This window comes from Bubalus bubalis, chromosome 5, assembly GCF_019923935.1.
Source record: "Bubalus bubalis isolate 160015118507 breed Murrah chromosome 5, NDDB_SH_1, whole genome shotgun sequence".
NCBI lineage: Eukaryota > Metazoa > Chordata > Mammalia > Artiodactyla > Bovidae > Bubalus > Bubalus bubalis.
In genome coordinates this window covers 15,252,305-15,273,972 of record NC_059161.1, presented here as the reverse complement: position 1 = coordinate 15,273,972, position 21,668 = coordinate 15,252,305, and the positions used below count along the sequence as shown (strand labels likewise).

At 35.3% G+C, this 21,668-nt stretch overlaps 1 protein-coding gene across 4 annotated transcripts in view; it reads right to left on the bottom strand.

Moving 5' to 3' along the window:
• EDEM3 (ER degradation enhancing alpha-mannosidase like protein 3) overlaps positions 1–21,668 on the bottom strand; it is a 72,948-nt gene that overhangs the window by 28,693 nt on the left and 22,587 nt on the right. For all 4 annotated transcript variants that reach the window (XM_044942730.2, XM_044942731.2, XM_006060508.4 and 1 more), the window contains exons 3-9: positions 20,951–21,051; positions 20,370–20,409; positions 15,993–16,105; positions 14,715–14,868; positions 10,931–11,065; positions 6,521–6,626; positions 969–1,066 (exon numbers count right to left, since the gene is read on the bottom strand). In XM_044942730.2, the coding sequence (XP_044798665.2) occupies positions 969–1,066; positions 6,521–6,626; positions 10,931–11,065; positions 14,715–14,868; positions 15,993–16,105; positions 20,370–20,409; positions 20,951–21,051 (747 nt within the window). The remainder of the gene's footprint in view (positions 1–968; positions 1,067–6,520; positions 6,627–10,930; positions 11,066–14,714; positions 14,869–15,992; positions 16,106–20,369; positions 20,410–20,950; positions 21,052–21,668) is intronic.

Genomic DNA, 21,668 nt, shown 5'->3' with positions numbered 1-21,668 from the left:
TAGTGTTTCTAAAAGTATTCAACTGATGACTTATCAGGACTTTTACTAGGTTTTCCCCCCAACTCATCTATTGTTAACTATTATTGAGTACCAGCTAGATCTTAAAGTACTGTTCTAATCATTTCATATGTATTAGCTCATTAATCTTCCCAATAAACAGTATTGAGAAAAAAATTAAATAACTAATTCTCACTCTGTGGATAAGGAATAGAGGAAAATATCTAAGTTACTTGCCCCAAATCACAAAACCAATGGTACAACCAGGATTTAAACCCAGATAGGACAGCTCCCATACTTTTAGCCACTATATTGTACTATGCCACAGTAACGTGAATAAACTCATGAGAGGGAAAGAAATGGTAAATTATTTTGAAAAGAATGTGGTGACACAGTTGATGAGTTTATTCTAATTAATTTGTTTGATTTAATAATAGACAAAGGCAATCCAATTAGGTTCAATAATCTCCTCCTTCACCCCTAAAAATACACCTGTGAGTCTGATCCAGACTTAAAGACTTACAGACCTGCTTTTGAAACAAATACTCGCTGGTTTGTTCAAGTCTCCAAAGCCCCGATACTTGGTGTGGTCAAGGACCAAGTCAAACTTCCTAACTATTCCAAAAAGAATTAGAATACAAAGGAGAAAGCTAACTAGTAACTAGCTTCAATAAATTCTCTTCCTTGTATAAAAGATTAGGTAAAAATCGTATCTACGTATTTTATTACTTACTGGAAAATCTTGAAAACTTCTGATGATAGATGAAAATAAAAACTACTTTGCAAACTAGTTTTTGAAATGTATGTAGCTTTTTACCCTGTCCCTGTCCAACATCGAGAATACTGACAAAAAAAACTACTATATATTTTTAAATAATTTTTCAAAGTATCACTCAAATGACTGAATTTCTATCAAAATCTCGCAAATTATAAATTGGCTCTAAAATTAATACAAAATTGGAACAACTTACTGTATTAAATCTTTCCAGAAAGCTGTCATCTCCAAGCAAGACATAGGCTTTCAATAGGTACTCATAATATGAATCAATCCCTGCTCCAACTCCACTATCTATGGAAAATACATATAAATGTGATTTTTTATTAAACAAGTCTTAAAAATTCTTTACAGAGTATAAGGTACTAACACACTAAGAATGAAATATTAGTCTAAATATGAAACTGTCAAAAGTAAAAATTATACATTTATAGAAACATTAACCCTACTATATGTCTAATAGGTTCCTTTACTGATAATAGTTTATATGTTTAAAAAAAATTCTTGCTTTGTAAAATTGGCTACAGAAGTCTTGTTTAAAAGCCAGAGATACTAGTTTTAAGAAGTTTTTTAAAGCTAATTTTCTAATGAGGAACTTCAAAGAGGAAGCACTAGAGGGTATTATTATGCAATTTAACTGGATCCTTTATCAGTTAGCCATCAATCTTTAGTTATAACAGATATGAAAACAACACTGCTGCTGTTTGGAGGTGACAGTTCCATTGCTGAAGCTAGCATAATGGGGGGCTTTTTCCTCCAAGATCATCACAGAAGACCAAAGAAAGAAAATAACAAGAAGAAAACTGTACGAACTTGGTGGGTTATGGGGAGGGGAGGAACTTAGTTCTGGAGCAGAAGGCAGCCAGGCATAACTATAGAAGGATCAAACAGCAGAAAACCTGCTGGAATTTTGCTCTGGTTTCTCTACTACCACTGCCTTAAGATACCACGTCTCCTAACACCCCTGCTACAACTCAGACATACACTCTAGGCAGCCTCAGGAATAAAATCAGGGCAGCACAGAAGTCCTATGTAAGGAACTGAAATAAAAAAGAGATGGGAAGTAATTTTAGATACTCTCTTCCCAACCTTTTCTCCTTCAAACTCTTAAGGCTAGTGAATGACAATCTAAGCTATAATTACAATTATAATCTTAGAAATCCCTATAACCAGGGCATACTCCAGGCTAATCAAATCATTATTGCTAGGAGTCCAGGCACTGGTTATTTTTAAAAACTTCTCAGAATCCATCCCTATGATAACTAGGGCTGATAGGAATTGGAATCTTTCCCACAAAGTAGGTGACAAGTCAACATGAACTTATAGAACAAAAACATTTAAGATGCATGACTTTTTAAAAATAAGAAAGTACTGGAGTTAGAGTTTATCAGAGGTACAAAATATTAAAACAGGCAAACCAAGATTTAAAATTAGTCTAATAAACACATTAAAGAGACAGGAAAAAGATTAGCAATACAAAACAAGAAATTTTTAACTGAGAAGAAATTATAGAATAAAAACATAAGAAAATTCCATAATGGGTAGGATACACAGCATCTAGGATATAGCTGAGGAACAAATCAACAAACCCAGAAGACTACATGTAATAACAGGAATTGCAAAAAGAGATAAAAATGAAAGAGATAAAATATCTTAAAAAAATCAAATTTCAGCAATGAAAAACACAGATTTTAAATCAAAAGAGCCCATAGAATACCAAAAGGAGAAATAAAGAAAATTCTACACCTAAAATTATTGTTACATTTTCAGAAACTTTTCTGCCTTTGATATTCTTAATTTTCTGGAGAAAAAGCAGATCACAAATAAGAACATAAAAATCAGAATAACAGGTTTTAAAAAAAAAATTTAAGAAGACAATGGCTTCCCTTTGACAAGGGTACCCACTTGCCAATGCAGGAGGCACACATTTGATCCCTAAGTTGAGAAAATCCCCTGGAGAAGGAAATGGCAACCCACTCCAGTATTCTTGCCTGGGAAATCCTATGGACAGACGAGCCTGGAAGGCTACAGTCCAGGGGGTTGCAAAAGAATTGGACACGACTTAGCCACTAAACAACAAGAAGATAACAGAGTTGTATTTTCAAAGATTTGAGAAGAATGAACTTGAACAGAAGATTATTTACACCCAAACTTTCGCAAATATGAAAGCATAATAAAATTATTGTTGGGCATCTAAGGCCTCAGAAGCTATTAAAAGCTACTGAAAATCGATTGGGATAAATATTTATACAAGAAGAAAGGCAAAACTAAGAGATATTGCAAGAAATATACAAAGTACAGGTGACAAAATACCTTGTTAGAGTTGAATATTTTTAATGAAAGAGGGAGGAGGAATAGCATTAAGACCAAAAGCAAAAAGAGAAAACATTCATAACCAAAAAGAATTAAATATCTATATAACACTAACAGTGGATGAGGGTTGGAACAGAGGGAGACAAAAGAATGGCAGAGCAGGCTGAAGTTCATGTCTCACTAGGAGGTAAATACAGGTTTCAATTAAAAACAAAAGGATTAAAAGGAAATAGAAAAGGTGAGACACACTGAAATAATAATTAACATAGTATAAATAAATCCAAATATATTAAAAATGCCAATAAACATAAATGAACTAAATTCACCAATTAAAAGACAAAGACTGACAAGAGGATTTTTTTTACATCTATAAATTTTACAGGAGTAACACTTATAGCATGAGCATCTGCAAAGATTGAAAGAGAGCAGAAAAAGACCTATCAAGGAAATATTAAGCAAAATAAAGCTGACATAGCTGTATTACTAACAGACTAAAAAGACTTTAACAGAGTATTATTAGACATGATCACTACATAATGATGAAAGGTTCAACTATGAAGAGATAGCAATTTTAAATTAATGCAGCCAACAAAATATATAAAGCAAAAAATACAACTACAGGGAGATACTAATAGGTGTACATTGTCAGAAAGTTTATCAACCTTCCTTAATACGTCAAGCAAACAAAATTAGCAAGGAACTGCACATTATTCACTCAGAAAATTGACATATATAGAACTCTATATCAAACAATTAGAAAACACACATTTTTTTCTTAAGCACAAGTGAAAGCTGACCATGTTCTAGGCCAAAAAGAAAATCTTAATAAATTTCAAAGGATAGGTACCACACAGATCATAAGTATCATACAAATATCAATATTAATTTTTTAAAAGAACAAGTAACTGAGTAGAAAATAGACAAAAATGTAAGAATATCCATTTTTTTTAAAAAAGGAAACACATAGCCAATAAATATGAGGACGTGTTCAACATCATCAGTGTTCAAAGAAATACAAATTGCGTCACCATGGGAAATCGTCTATACACTCATTTGACTGGCAAATCTTGGAGTGTGACAATACAAAGTGCTGGAGAGGATGCTAATCCACAGGATCTCTTCTATGTTGCTGGTGAAAGTATAAAGTGGTGCAAAGTGGAAACAACTTTAGCAAACAATCTGACATATCTCCCATCATTGAACTTTAACTTAGTCTATGATCTAAAAATTCTACCTAGATATACAGACAAGAGAAACTTTTATACATGTACAACAGAAGAAACACAAAAACACTCACAGCATTAGGGTTCACAAGAGTAAAATCCTAGAAACAACCTAAATGCTTACAAATCCATGGTTTATTCACACAATAAAGTATTATGCAGCAGTCAAAACAGAATGAACTACATCATGCAACAATGTGCAAGAATTTCAGTAATATAATTTTACGTGAAAAATCTCAAAAGGTCTCATATGACATGATACCCTTTTATAAGTTAAAAATAAAACAAAAATATGTACATTAAGGAATACATGTGGATGCATTAAAATGTATAAAAGGAAAGCAAGGGATTGAGCGATACAAGATGAGAATGATGGGTATTTCAGTTAGAGGCAGACATATGGGATACCAAGGTATGAGATTACAAAGGTATGGAGAGTTAAGGACCATAGTATATTCTCAAGTTAGCTATTTTTATAACGGATGGTCAGTCTATCTGTGAGTACTTAATATATTATTAAAAATGAACTAAATAAAATGAACCATGCATGGACCAATGATGAGAGTGAATTAAGAAAAACTGCACAATTCTGAAGCCAGGATTCAGATCAGTTTCAGGAAAGGACCATTTAGATAACACTATGAAATTTTCAGACAGTAGTGAATAGAGGCAATAATTTTAATATGTTCAAATTAATATTTATATTTCATTTATTTAAATATAGGCAATTATTTTTTATTTTATACATAAGCCTTTAGAAACAGAGAAATGTATAAATAAGATAAACAAATCTCATTAGTAATAGTCCAGTGTACTTCCATTTGTTTATGCCTGTTTTATAGGGTTGTCTTATAAAGATCATATTTTTATATGATTCTACATCCTGTTTATTCATAAAACATTGTTATATGTTTTGTCCCCTGATCCAACTCAATTTAATAGCTTACTACTCCAACACTGATGTAAAATACTTCTCAATATTGATGCTACTCTTTACTGATGATCACTTAGCCTGTTTTCAAGTTTTCCACCACTACAAATAATTTTATGTGATAAACATCTTTGGGAACAAATGATTTTCTACCTTTTATACTGTTTCCTCAGGCAGATTCCCAAAAGTGAAATTTTTAATTAAAAGAATTAAAACCACATTAGTGAGCATTTAGCTCATAGTAAGCGTAGCATATGCCAGGCACTGTTCTAAGTGTGTGCTCGTGTGCGTGTGTGTGTGTGTGTTATGTGTGTGTCTGCACTCAGTTGTGTCCAACTCTTTGTGACCCTATGGCCTGTAGCCCGGCAGGCTCCTCCATCCATGGGATTTCCCAGGCAAGAATACTGAAGTGAAGTAAAGTGAAGTCGCTCAGTCGTGTCCGACTCTTTGCGACTCCGTGGACTGTAGCCTACCAGGCTTCTCCATCCATGGGATTCTCCAGGCAAGAATACTGGAGTGGGAAATACCATTTCCTTCTCCAGGGGATCTTCCTGAACCAGGGATCGAACCCGGGTCTCCCGCATTGGAGGCAGACACTTTAACCTCTGAGCCTATTCCTACTCCAGGAGATCTTCCTGAGATTAACTCATTTAATCGTAATAACTCTGTACTGCAGAAACACAACACTGTAAATCAACTATATAATAAAAATTTTGCTCCAATAAAAATTATTAAAAAAAACACAAAAAACAGAAGTCAACACAACAAAATCATAATAACTCTATGAAGTAAGTACTATTATTCTCATTCTCACAGATACAGAGGCACACAAAAGTTACATATTTTGCCCAAGATCACATGACTTGAATTCCAAAAATACGGTTCCGGGGTCTATGCTTTTAGTTACCATGCTATACACAATTTCTGGCGGTAAGAAAAAAAAAAGATTGATGATAGTATTATTAAATATAGATTTCCACTTAATTACACTTTGATGTGAGATGGTAAGGTATTCTGTTCCTCTGGTTCTCAAAGAAATTATTGTATTGTTTCATTTATAATGCTATAAGGTATGAAATAGGATATTAAGCTATTTGGAATAAGTGTGCTATTATTTGGCACCAAGGAAGAAAATTTGGCTACATTTGTTAAAATTCCAGCAATCTTGTAAGAAATTATGCTTTATACTGTCATAAAGACTATTTCAACAAATAAAAATCCTTTATTTCCCAACCATTTTTAGAATGTGAAGCTTTAATTTGAAAAGTCCCACTTACATACCTTTTCGTACCCAGTCTCCAGTATGAATATTTATAGTCACACCCACTAAATTACTACTTCTCTGTCTTTTCTCCCAGAGAAAATCAAGAGCTTTTCTTGCATATTCCTATAATAAAAAAAGAAAAGCATACTTGAAGAATTGCATATCTTTGCCAAACAAAAATTTAAAGGCCTATAGTATACTTTTAGGATTAAGTAAAATTCCAAAGATGATCACTTATACATTAAATTTCTTTACAAGTCAAAAATACTGGCTCTTTCAGCTAATTGAGTCTAGTTAGAAAGAATGACTCTAAAAATGCTATTTAGTGCCAATGATCTCACTTTGAGACCATCCTTGTTCATCTACTCTTGTAGTATAGGTCCACATTTACACATAGGAATTATTGAAATAAAAACAGTTGGCATATATTAAAATAATTTCTATCTTTTAATGCAAAGTGAAAACCTACTTAGATACTCTCATTCACAAAACTGAAAAAGAATTTCAAAGTTAGTATGCCATCTCTGAAACAGAATAGGTATTTCAAATCCTACATTTTAAATAGCAGGCAATTTCGCTGGTGAAGAGTAAGTAAAGCAACTAGCATTCATTTAACAGTACCAAAATTATAACCTTATAATAACATTTTTCTCTTTTTTCATTTATTATTATCCCTTGGACACTAAATTATTTCTGATTAAATTCTTGGCTTTGGATGAAAAGATGTTAAAAAAACAAAACCAAAGAACACGTACAAAAGAATTAAGTTAAAATTAATTTCAGAGCATGAATCTACTGAGCACTGCAGAAGTACTTCTATAAAAGAAATCATTAAACCAATTTGTCACTCTGCAGATTTAAGAACAGGGTATACAATAGTTTTCATTCTTGACTCAATCTATTTATGCTGAATTTTTAAAACAAAGCAGATTGCAACTTAACTTAATCATGAAATTTCAGAGCTGAAAAAATTTCATAAAGATTACATTTCCCTATTCCTATCTTATAGCTAAAGAAACAGGACCAGTGAAATCAACAATTTAACCAAAGTTTAAAACTAGACTACAGGACAGCTATTAATGATGTGAGAATTCAGATCTCTTCATATATATCAGACCAAAGGTCAACAAAACTTTCTGACAGGGGCCAGACAGTCAGTATTTTAGGCATTATGGGTTTGACAGTCATTGTCACAATTACTCAGCTCAGTCACTGTAGCACAAACACAGCCATAGACAACAATCAATAAATGAGCTGGCTCTGTTACAATAAAACTTTGTTTAGAAAAACAGGTAGTGGCTTGATTTGGCCTCAGACTGTAGTTTACCAGACGTGTATTAGTTTGAGTCTCTGTCAACTGCATGAGGTTGCTTCTTCCATAATAAATCACATTCAAGAAGTTGAAGAAAAAGCATGGTTTTAAAATATAAAGTAACCCAGTGGAAAGAGGCTGGGCTTTGAATTCAGAAAGTCATGGATTCTAATTCTGGTTCCACTCCTTCACCCACTAGTCAAGCATCTTTGAGTCTCACTTTCCTCAAGTGTAAATGCATCTCAGAGTTTATAGGTCAAATTAAATTAGAAAGGATGTAAAGAATGACATTTTTTTTAATGAAGGAAAAACATTAGCCAGCAGTTAAAGAATAAAAATTAAACAAAATAAGATTAACCTGTTCTTAAGATACTTTGTACAGAAGAACTGTACAAAAAAGATCTTAAGGACCAAGATAATCACGATGGTGTGATCACTCACCTAGAGCCAGACATCCTGGAACGTGAAGTCAAGTGGGCCTTAGAAAACATCACTACGAACAAAGCTAGTGGAGGTGATGGAATTACAGTTGAGCTATTTCAAATCCTGAAAGATGATGCTGTAAAAGTGCTGCAATCAATATGCCAGCAAATTTGGAAAACTCAGCAGTGGCCACAGGACTGGAAAAGGTCAGTTTTCATTCCAATCCCAAAGAAGTGAAGTGAAGTCGCTTAGTCGTGTCCGACTCTTTGTGACCCCATGGACTGTAGCCTACCACGTTCCTCTGTCCATAGGATTTTCCTGCCAAGAGTACTGGAGTGGGTTGCCATATCCTTCTCCAGAGGATCTTCCCAACCCAGGGATTGAACCTGGGTCTCCCACATTGTAGGCAGACACTTTACCATCTGAGCCACCAGGGAAGTCCAAAGAAAGGCAATGCCAAAGAATGCTCAAACTACCACACAATTGCACTCATCTCACACGCTAGTAAAGTAATGCTCAAAATTCTCCAAGCCAGGCTTCAGCAATACATGAACCGTGAACTTCCAGATGTTCAAGCTGGTTTTAGAAAAGGCAGAGGAACCAGAGATCAAATTGCCAACATCCACTGGACCATGGAAAAAGCAAGAGAGTTCCAGAAAAACATCTATTTCTGCTTTATTGACTATGCCAAAGCCTTTGACTGTGTGGATCACAATAAACTGTGGAAAATTCTGAAATAGATGGGAATACCAGACCACCTGACCTGCCTCTTGAGAAATTTGTATGCAGGTCAGGAAGCAACAGTTAGAACTGGACATGGAACAGACTGGTTCCAAATAGGAAAAGGAGTACATCAAAGCTGTATATTGTCACCCTGCTTATTTAACTTCTATGCAGAGTACATCATGAGAAATGCTGGGCTGGAAGAAGCACAAGCTGGAATCAAGATTGCCGGGAGAAATATCAATCACCTCAGATATGCAGATGACACCACCCTTATGGCAGAAAGTGAAGAGGAACTAAAAAGCCTCTTGATGAAAGTGAAAGTGGAGAGGGAAAAAGTTGACTTAAAGCTCAACATTCAGAAAACAAAGATCATGGCATCTGGTTCCATCACTTGATGGCAAATAGATGGGGAAACAGTGGAAACAGTGTCAGACTTTATTTTTGGGGGCTCCAAAATCGCTGCAGATGGTGACTGCAGCCATGAAATTAAAAGACGCTTACTCCTTGGAAGGAAAGTTATGACCCACCTAGACAGCATATTGAAAGCAGAGACATTACTTTGCCAACAAAGGTCCATCTAGTCAAGGCTATGGTTTTTCCAGTGGTCATGTGTGGATATGAGAGTTGGATTGTGAAGAAAGCTGAGCGCTGAAGAACTGATGCTTTTGAACTGTGGTGATGGAGAAGACTCTTGAGAGTCCCTTGGACTGCAAGGAGATCCAACCAGTCCATTCTGAAGGAGATCAGCCCTGGGATTTCTTTGGAAGGAATGATGCTAAAGCTGAAACTCCAGTACTTTGGCCACCTCATGCGAAGAGTTGAGTCATTGGAAAACACTCTGATGCTGGGAGGGATTGGGGGCAGGAGGAGAAGAGGGTGACAGAGGATGAGATGGCTGGATGGCATCACTGACTCGATGGACGTGAGTCTGAGTGAGCTCCGGGAGTTGATGATGGAAAGGGAGGCCTGGCGTGCTGCGATTCATGGGGTCACAAAGAGTCGGACACGACTGAGCAACTGAACTGAACTGAAGATACTTTGAACATACATCCACACAAAGACCATTAAACTTGTTTTATGTATGGTGGTTTAGTCGCTAAGTCATGTTCAACTCTTGTGACCCCTTGGACTGTAGCCTGTCAGGCTCCTCTGTCCATTGGATTTTCCAGGCAAGAATACTGGAGTGGACTGCCATTTCCTCCTCAAGGTATCTTCCCGACCCAGGAATCAAACCCAGGTCTTCTGCTTGCAGACAAATTCTTTACCGACTGAGCTATGAGGAAAGCCCTGTTTTAGGTATACTCAGACCTAATGTCTCTAAATGCTAGTATTATACAGTTCCTATTTCTGCTTATTCTATGTGCACCATTTGCTGAATTTGAAATAATTCTAAGTCATATGTTTGAATATAGGCTGTTACTATTGCACTCCAATGACATGGTTAAATAATTAGCTAAAATAAAAAAGTGTGAGACATAGCTAGTTCACAACAAACTATTTGGAGGATATTAAGTCTTTGGATAATGAATGATATTTCCGCTGAAGTAAACAAACTTACAGATAAGACTCTCAATTAAGGAAAGTGCAAAAATTTCACTATGTTTTAGAAGATTAGTGAAGTTTTCAGAAATGCAGTAGACTACACAGAAGTCTAACAATAAAACAAAGCAACACAGTATTTCATACAAGACATCTGTAACATCAAATTTCATATAAGTAATACAGCTAAGGCATTTTCTAAGAATAAAACTAAAAAGTTACAATTTGTGAATAAAATGCAAAGTTGTACTTTCTTTTTTAATTGTGCTTTTCACAATTAAAAACTATGTACTGTAATTTAGACAAAATGTTCACTAAGATAACAGAAATCCTCCAATTGATTCTCTTAATACTTGATCAACGAAGAAAAGCTATAAAGTAGTTATTTATGCCCAATACCCCGGAGACCAAACTATGAAAAGCAAACCTCAAATATCGTCGCTCCTGTGAATCGACTCAGAGCAGCAAACTCAAGGATCAAGGTGCCTGCACAGGCTGTACAGGTATCAGTCTCAGTACCTGTCCGAGCTTCTGGTTTTCTGATACCAAACTTCAAATTGATCTAAATAAAATCAGAAGATTATCATTAGTGATTATCAAGAGATAATGATTTCTGGATAAGAAACCATTTTTCAATTGAGACTCTAATCAGATCATGAGAATAACTGATAAAATAACACTGAAATTTTATCTGCTGATCTTTGTGACTTTCCAATTACCATCTAGGGAAGTACATTGTAAGCACATACTATTCATGGGATAAGTAAGTTTTCACTTAACTTCTTCTTCAAGGGTATCAAAATTCAGTATCAATATAATAATTATACAAAGTAAACACTTGCTATAACAATCGTGTTCTCTGGACAGTTTGAACTAGTCAGTACCACATTAGGAAACTATTCCAATCCTAAAACAAATTGAGGTTTAACTGAGAATCTGTGAAAAAGTATTAGTATTAGTCTTTCATAGAGAAAAAACTAAGCATAGTATATATTTAAAAGAAGATTAAAATTTTATTCACAGTTTTTAAAGTTTTGAAATATAGAGTATGTTACCTTGCTGACAGACTAACAAATAACACAAAGAAAAATGTTTCAACCAGCCAAATAACACCACAATATAAACTTGAACCAAGCTGACCAGAAATGAGCTCTAGGTTTTTAAATAACCATTAACTGCTCAAGAGCATTTCTGTCCAGCATATACTTCTGTGTTAAAACCACTGTTGCAAATATTATCAATTATGTATTCATATCCAAGAGAGGTTGATTGTACTCATTTTCATGAGCAAAAGCAGTATTTACTAATTATATTTAAGAAGGATGGGAAGGTAGTTATTTTCTACCTGTAGTCCTCGTCTAAAAAAATAATTTTTAAAATTATATTGATACTTCTGAGGACAAGCAAGTAATATGACTGTTTTATGATAAAGACCTTAGTAGCTTCTGTTTCAATTTCTTATCTGCTTCTCATGTTATGACAAAAGTGAAGAACTGCTAGATTCTTCTAAGTTCAGCACCTCCACTTATAATAAAAACTAAAAATATTTACTAAAAGTAAATTCAATTAACTAAACATTTAGATGGTTTAAAATAATTTTGATTTCAATTTTAATATTCTAAGGAAACAAAAAGATTAACAAGAAAGTTTAAGCCACACTAATAAGCAAAGAGATTTCAAATTTTAAACCACACAAGCAAAAGAAATTTCAAATTAGAACATGTTTCCATTTTTTCCTCATTAAATTGGCTAAAAGTGAAACTGAAAGTCGTGTCCAGCTCTTTGCAACCCCATGGACTATACAGTCTATGAAATTCTTCAGTCAAGAATACTGGAGTGGGTTGCCATGCCCTCCTCCAGGGGATTTGCCCAACCCAGGTTTCAAACCTAGGTCTCCTGCACTGCGGGCGGATTCTTTACTAGCTGAGCCACAAGGGAAGCCTAAGAATACTGGAGTGGGTAGCCTATCCCTTCTCCAGCGGATCTTCCTGACCCAGGAATCGAACAGGGATCTCCTGCATTGCAGGAGGATTCTTTACCAGCTGAGCTATCAGGGAAGCACAAATTGGCTGAAGAGAGATATCAGACAGTGTGGGCAGCAGTATGACCCCATGCACTTTTACATAACATAGGAAGTGTAAAGTAGAACCCTTCTGAAGAACAACTGGTCAATAAGCACACAAAGCCTTAAAAAGCGTTCCCTATTTTATGGCTTTTTTGTTTTTTCTTCTAGTAATTTATCCTTAGGAAGAAATAAGTAAAAAAGATGTGTATAAGGATATTCACAGATGAGCTATTTAAAAATATCATAGACTAGATAGGAATTTAATACTAGTCTGTTTCTTAAACAAAAACAACAAAAAAGATGTTTTCATGATCCACTAAATCAATGGGTAAACGAATGGGCTGCGACCTCCAGTTTGAAAAGCATACAATATCACGCTGGATCTCCAGAGATTTCTTGATGGAGGAAATGAGCCTTATTTATATCAGTAGAGAAGTTATTATAGCAAGCCTAAAGGTTTGGAAATGAAAAACAAAACCAAAATCTCTCTGCTGCTGCTGCTGCTAAGTCATGTCAGTCATGTCTGACTCTGCGACCCCATAGATGGCAGCCCACCAGGCTCCTCTGTCCCTGGGATTCTCCCGGCAAGAACACTGGAGTGGGTTGCCATTTCCTTCTCCAGTGCATGAAAGTGAAAAGTGAAAGTGAAGTCGCTCAGTCGTGTCCGACTCCTAGCGACCCCATGGACTGCAGCCCACCAGGCTCCTCTGTCCATGGGATTTCCCAGGCAAGAGTACTGGAGTGGGGTGCCACTGCCTTCTCCAAAGAACTCCCTAGGTGTTTTGAAAAACACAAACAGATTATTTTGTCTGAAACAGAACATGCATTTCATTGGGGTATGGGTATGAAAGAACCTCAGAAAGAAAGTCGATTGCCAAACCAGAAAGAAACCTGGAAGTTAAAGGACATTCAGTGCAAAAGGCAGAGTCAGTAAATTTCTGAGGGCAATTTGATAAAAATCATGCTTTAGTAAGATTAATTTTTAAGTCTCTGAAGCAAAAACTAGAGAGAGAAGAGTAAAATATACATTTATAATAGTTTATGAATACAATTATATTAGTTTCAACAATAAAGCAATCGTAAGAAACAAACAGAGCTTGGTAATGGCTGAGATGTCTGGCCCAGGTAAGAAGGAAAGAGTAATACTGTTATTAATAATAAAGAATGAAATATATCAGGAGAGAGTTCTTCCCATCTTCAATAATAGCTCCTTTCCCTCTGCCTTAAATATAAAATTTTCTTGGGTGGGCGGGCGGGGAGCTGGGGGATAACCCCTAGGACTTGCCTGGCGGTCCAGTGGTTAAGAATCGACCTTGCAAATTCAACGCAGGGAACAAGGGTTCACTCCGTGGTTGAGGCACCCATGCTGCGGGGCAACTAAGCCTGCAAGCTGGAACTACTGAGTCCACCCGCCACAACTAGAAAGAAGCTACCCTGCCACACCGAAGAGCCCATGGACTGCAATGAAAGACCCAACGCAGCCAAATACATAAATAATAATAAAAACTCCCTCAACTGACTGTGCTTGTGCTGCCAACTCTCCTTAACTACAAACATAGAGGAAACCTTAAAATGAATGTCCCTATTCTTTCACCTATGTCGAATCCTTCTTCCCCTTTATTCTGCCACGTTAGATCCTTCAAGGCTCTGTTTACCCCTAATTATCCTAATGTTTGCTGGAACGTCTCCTTCTGAAACTCTTTTTTTAGTATTTTTAATACCATACGCTATGTTGCGGTTCTCCTCCTAAGTCTCCGCACAATCTCCTTTTCACTGCTGTGCTTCCTCATTCCCCTCTGTCCTGTATTCTCTCAATATCCTCTCCTCTGGAGAGTGAAGACCTACTCTACTGCTTCCACCACATCGTCTGCACAATAATTCTGGGCCCAAATTCTAGTCTGGCATTTGTTTCTTCCTTCTGCAGCATAACCTTATGCAATGACACAAAAAGTTTTAACGAATCTAAATTCTCACACCATTCAAATGCAAATTAACCAAAATGTTCATATAAATTTGTTATAGAGCTTGAAGCAATTATTTTTCCAGCCTCAAGCAGGTAAGGAACGATGGCTGGATCACAAAAATTGATTCTTTCAAAACAGCAAAGAAGTATACAAAGGCTGCCACATTTTTCAGAATTACTTACTCTTGGATAAGGAAGGCCACTGGTAGTATTGAAAGCTGGTAAAAGTTTGTAGCCCAATTGCTTTGCCATTTGGAGAAGCTCATCATTGTACCACTGCATGTACTCGCCTTTTTCTTTCAGCATGATTGCCAGTGAGTGTCCACCCAAAAGACCCCTACAACCAGAGAGATGAAACATCAGTCACATTGTACACATACTTACATATCATCACCTAAACAGATGTGGGTATCTTGCTACCAACAATTTAGAGTACATAAGGAACAATCACAGAAGAACATAATTCCTTACCTAACTCTGGCTACTCAGTTTGTGGCAAACCATTATAAAAACCATTATTAAATCATGGCTGGTATGAAAAAAAAAAAAAAGAATCAAATGTTGTAACTGTTGTAAAAGGTTTGGCCCTTGGAGAAGGGAATGGCAGCCCACTCCAGTATTCTTGTCTGGAAAATCCCATGGAGAGAGGAGCCTGGTGGGCTACAGTCCACAGGGTTGAAAAAGAGTCAGACACATCTGAGCAACTAAACAACAAGGATGAAAGGGTTTGGCGTTCTTAAATACCGTACATTTTCTTAAAATAAAAAACAACCTAGGATCATTTATCTTAATAAGTTTAACACATTTGATTTTAACAAATTTTAAATTTAATTATAGCACCCTTAAATCTCTTAACTCTTAGTGTAACATTAACAAAAATTCCCCACTCTTTATTAAATGTAATAGATTAATAAACTCTGTGAAAAGCTAAAAAACTATTTTTTAAATTTAACTGATGAATAGACTCATTTTGCCTGTGTGACAAAAGGAAATGAGTTACAGTAACACAAAAATAACCATTAAATATAAAAATGTAATAATGTTGAAACGTGAATTAATAAATCCTGCACTTCCTGTGTTCCAAGAATATTTCAAACTGTTAGTTCAAAGGTAATCCTATAAATTCAGTTTGGCTTGAAGAAGTGTTAAGGTTAGTAAAATAGATAAGCTGACAAAAAAACTGTGATGTAGCTAATATGCAAATACTTGACCTGTTGTCAGTCCTTTTTTAACAACATACAAGGATTACCTTTGATTTGAGTCTGCAACTACTTTCGAAGCTTGTTGCTGACTGTGCCACACATATAGCAGGGTCATTCCGCAGTCTCTGTGTTTTACAGTATCACACCTTTTATTTTTTACACGTAAAAAATTTCTTGCTTTACTACCACCAAGAAATAAAAAGAGTATACTCTTATTCTTCTGTTATTAAAATCAGAGTTTAGTATCTCACATACTTACCCAAGAACTCTGATGTTTGTTTCAAAGACTGATACAACTACATCATTATCTAAGTTAACATCTCTTAAAACTTTTCTCACTGCATCTTCAAATTCTTTAGTTTTATTTAATACCTAGGAGAAGAAAATTATTTAAAGTAAAGTAATTTTCAACCAAGACATAGAGAAATATCCTCAGAATGAGCTACTAATAGCAAGTTAATACCTTAAGATTATAAAAAATAACACACAAAAAATGTTTCCCTTAAGCATATTATAAAAATGTGATACTATCTAAAACTGAAAAAGATTAAATACCTATTTATATTGCAAGGAATCTTTATATACTTCCTTTTTTTAGACACACTGAAAAATCATTAGGACTTTAAAACAATCATCATCAGAACTGTTAGCTGGTGTGTATAACCCATGACCTAGAGCTGCAAGAGGTGAACTCTACTGGGATTTGCTTCCCAAGTCAAACAAAACAAAATCCACCCTATTCGTCAAATATCATTTTAAAACTTGCTTAGTCTCGGAAGAAAGCACATCCTCCAGGGAATGATCAATTGATCCTAAACCATACAATGCTTGCCATCTTCACCCCTTGGACATCAAGGCCCCTAACTGAGGAGGCAGTGCAATGTTGGGCTAAGAACAAGCTCTGATTTGAATTCTGGTTCCTTAGTCTCATCTCTGAGCCTGTTCTTTCATCTATAAAAAGAGGAAATACCTATCCTCAGAGGTTTATTTTCCTAAATGAGGTACTGCATGTAAAGCACTTTTAGTAGAGCACCTTATTTAGTACGTGCTTGATACCATTACTATCTATTATTACCATTATTACCATGAGGGTCTATAATCCTGACGAAGCTAAAAACTCTGGATGCTTGCAATGAGCTCCAGAGGAGGGTCACTGTCATTACACAGGTTGTGTCGATTTTTCAGTCTAAATTAAGGTTGCACAAGTAGATGTTATTTAGATCTCAGGTCCATTAAAAGTAGTTTTCCTTTACTTGACTGTTTAATCTTTTTGTTTGATAATATTTTATAGTGTTTTCTCATCTGATCTGATACTTCACTAAAAATCCTAATCTAGGGACTTCCCTGGTGGTCCAGAGGTTAAGAATCTGCCTGCGAATGTAGGGTTGATCCCTGGTCTGGGAAGATCCCACATGCCAAGAAGCAACTAAATTGATGCACCCCAACTCCTAAGCCAGTGCTCTAGTGTCCGGGACCCACAACTAATGAGCTGTTTTCCCCCCAACTACTGAAGCCCAAGCGCTTAGTCTGCACTCTGCAATAAGAGAAGGCATGGCAATGAGAAGTCTGTGCCCCGCAAAAAAGAGCAGCCCCGACTCGCCACAACTAAAGCAAAGAAAGCTCGCGCACAGCAATGAAGACCTAGCACAGCCAAAAGGAAACAGAAATTTTTTAAATTCGAATTTAGGCATAAAACATAAGAGTCTGACTAAAGTTTAAGTAAAATTTAGGGTAAGCCTTGAGTGTAATATAATATAAAACCTGATTTTAAATTGAGTGCTTTTCTTTCTCAGTCTCAAAGTCCACGTAAATTCTGAAGCCACAAATGTGAATGTACAAAGACCTGTATCACTTCCGGGAGACACAACTGTTCTACTCACTCCTCACACACACACACACATCTTTTTAATATAATTCTGTTCATCTTATTCTTTCAAAGATTATCTCCTGAGAATTTCTCCCAAGAATAGTACCTACACTATCTGTTTCAAAGAAGAATAAAAATGAGACTTTTGTCCATAATTAGCTAAAAATTCATTCTAATAGCTCCATTAGTTGACGGGTTTCTTAAGCTCCTAACTGATGACAAAGAACAAATTCAGGTCTCTTCCCTTCCCCTCTTTAATCTGTTCAGTATCTCTCTGTAGATTTCATGGTAACGTTGACTTTAGTGGTAAATTTAAAGTTTAAGGTTTGATTTCATTACAATCAATAGAAACTAGATGTCTAGAATTATGAACAAGAGTTTAAATCGAAAGATCAAACTCTGACAACAGAAGTTCTATTTAACATATTGTGGTGTGACCAAAATAAAAACAATAAGGTTGCATCCTGTCCCAAGTGATATGTCCTCTACTATTTTCAAATAAAGAAACCACAAATCAAAAAATGATCACAGAGTAAATTAGAAATATTAAATACTTGTATTGATAAAATGTACAACATTCCTTCTAAATGCAGGAAAAACATTCAAACTAATTTCTTTTAATCCTTCTGCTTAAGTAGATATTAATAGGTATCTTAGATATCCAATCTAGGCCCTTCTGAAGTGAAAACAGGGGTCCAGAGAAGCTAGATAATTTGGCCAACGTCACATATTAATATTATATGATCACTTCCTGGTACTCCCTGCCACAGGGAGCAAGAACTCAGGTTACAGCAAACAGTGCGCTAAGTGTGATCTGCTGACCAGCAGCAACAGCACCACCAAGCGGCAGTTTGTTAGAAAAACATCTCCTTGGGCCTGCCTTCAGTCTACTTCATCACAACCTGCATTTTATTTTAGCAGATGCCCAGGTGATTTGTAGCAAACAAGTCTAAAAAGCACTGCATCGTTACACGTGGTTCTCAAACTTGAGCATATATTAGAATCATCTAGAAGCTTGTTTAAAAAAAAAAAACAAAAACATTCCTGGGCATTACTCCCAGACTTTCTGATTCAACAGGCCTGGTATGAGGCTCTACAATCTGCATCTCTAACAAGTGGCCAGGTGATGCTGATGCTGGTAGTGCTGGAATCATATTTTGAGAACCACAGCCAAAGTGGTTTAATTTCAAAGCGGAATAGAACCTATTTATAATAATGGCTGCTCAACTAGAGACCAGTAGATTTCTAAATATAGGGAAGTTATGCAGCCTAGAAACACATTTTCTCCTTTATTTCTGATAAAAAATTTTAAAACACATAGAATATCTGAGGTTCAGGTTCATAAAAATCAGTAAGAGCTTAGAGATGATGGAGAGCTTCCAGTATATAAGGATAAAGCCAAGATGACAGAATGAGAAACAAACGTACATCCACCTATGGTCTTTCCTAATACACAGCTACTGCCCTCACTCACTCCCCTGTATCAAGACAGACATGAGGTGTATCATCCAGCTACACTTATAAATAAATAACACCACTTAGCTTCTCCCAGGGTGGCAATTTGTGTCTCCCGGGATACCTATTTATATTTTTCTCTTCTCCTAACATAGCGGAACACATAGGACTACTAAACCAAAAATAAGGTACACAAGAGTCTCTCTTATAGTCATTATAATATGGTTCACACATTCCTTTTATTTCTGAAAAATGAAATCACCACTTTCAAAACTCTGATACAGCTAAAAAGGTCTAAACAATCATGGGCTTCTCAACAAAAAATGTCTCAACTATGGTTAAATTTTATAAACAAAGAGAAGCTTTAGAGAAATACACAATAATGCCGGGTCCCACTTCAGGAAAATTAAATCAGAATAACTTGGGAGAGAAGGATATTTTTTTAAACTTCATTAAGTAATATTCCTAAGATGCTGATATAGTTGAGAGTCTCTGATTAAAAAAGAAAAGAAAAAGACAAAAAGAATCACCCAGTGAAATAAAAATATAGAAACAGTACTGGGAAGAAAAGCCAGGCTCTGAAAATTTTCTGCCACCACAAAGATTTTTTTGTGCGTTTTTAAAAATATTAATCAATACTTTAGACATTAATTCAGTAACTTTGAGAATCATGCCTTAAGGAAAATTCTGAAACAAGCCTATTTTTATACCATAAATGATCTGAGAGTAAAAAACTAGAAAGATACTACATTCAGAAATCATGACGGCTGGAACTGAGCCATTCCCCTCTGCCATCACAAACCACCCTCAACGAGAATTAATTTAAATAACTTTGCCTCCCATCAGGTCTAAAAGGAGTGCCAAGTAGTGATCACTTGGTATTAAAAATCACTTCTGAGAAAGAACTAAAATTTTAATGGACCTAACATATAAAAATTTTAATTTAACAATTTCAGTATCATTGCAGCATGTCTTTCTGGAACAAGAATATCAAAAGCATTTTTTAGAATTACTTTCTTCCAATAGCGTCAATCTACTTGTCCAAAAGGAAACAACTTTTCTGATTAAGGGGCCACCATGTAAGCTAACATACCTATAAATTTTGAGTATCTCCATGATTCCATATAATTTCACTTGACATTCACATGACATTATCAACTCAATAATATGAAAGATTTATTTTGAAGTAAAGATCAAATTATCTTAAATTCTGAAAGCTTCTATTTCAGACTTACTGTACTACAATTATATTCATAGTACTTGAGCACACATATTATGAAATTTATAAAATAATTTAAGAAGAATCAAACCTACCACAAGAGTATCCAAAGAATCAATCAGTGTCAGGGAAAATCTATGACACAAGTATAGTGAGATACAAAACATTAGAATTCTGAATATTTTTATTCATGAACATATAAGACATTATCTGCATCCTACTGACTGACTGGAAGTTTCCATTATTCCATTAACTAGTACTTTCATGCATCTACAGTACCATGTAACCTATAAAACACTAAAAGAACCTGAAAAGCCTTAACATCATATTTAGATTAGGCATAATGACAAATCTTTCAAAGTGAATAGAAATATTCATTAGCTCTTTTAAAAGCAAATAAAAAATATTAATGCATCAACACCTTATAAGTGTCAACAACTATATACATTCTAAAAGACACATTCATCTTAACAAATGACTCAACTTTTCACTGATTTAAGAGGTAAACTGATTAATATTGTACAAAAGATAACAGGAATAAAGGAATTTAATGGAATACTTAAAGCAGTCTTTGAAATTTAACCAATTCCCAGATACACAATTACACACTGTCTCTAAGATGCCTTAAGACTTGAGAACTTTGAGCTGCCATGTTATGCCCTTTGTTAATACTCACTTTCCCAAGGCATCATCAACATCACCCCGACTTGGCTCCTGGCCTCTAACCCGACCTCTGCAGGTCAAAGGCATGAGTTCATCTGCTGGGTAAGCATGTTCCTGCAAGGAAAGTCTTAGTGAGTCACTAAGCAAAGTAAGAGGAAAGCGCACATCTTTTAGAGAACATAACTTTTCAGTTTTTTTTTAACAAACATTAATCAAAAGTTTTACTATTCTTACAGTCCATGAAACCTTAAAAGAAAACTTTTTAGCCATAAATATGTACTTGTAAATACAAGAAAATATGTCCTTAAAACTCTAACAATCCGTTTCCCCTCCACCCAATCTCACTTCCCAGAGAGATAACTGCTGTTACAACTGGCATTTATATTCCAGACCTATCCACATACATAGAAATACATGCACATACATCATTTAAAAATTTCATTTACAAATAGGTACTCACGCCATATGCACACCACTGTCCTAAAATGTGTTCACTTAAATCACTCTGGGGTTTTTCATGCTGCAATTCTACAGATGTATTTTATTCTTTTTAATAACTGCATAGTGATAGTTTAATATTAACTAATATTATTGAGTACGTATGTTCTAAGCACTGTTCTATATATTTTAGTTTTTTTAACTTATCACATAACCCTCTGAAACAAATTCCATCATTTCTGTTTTGTAGATGAGAAAACTGAGGGCCGGAGAAATTAACTAAGCCTACGTCA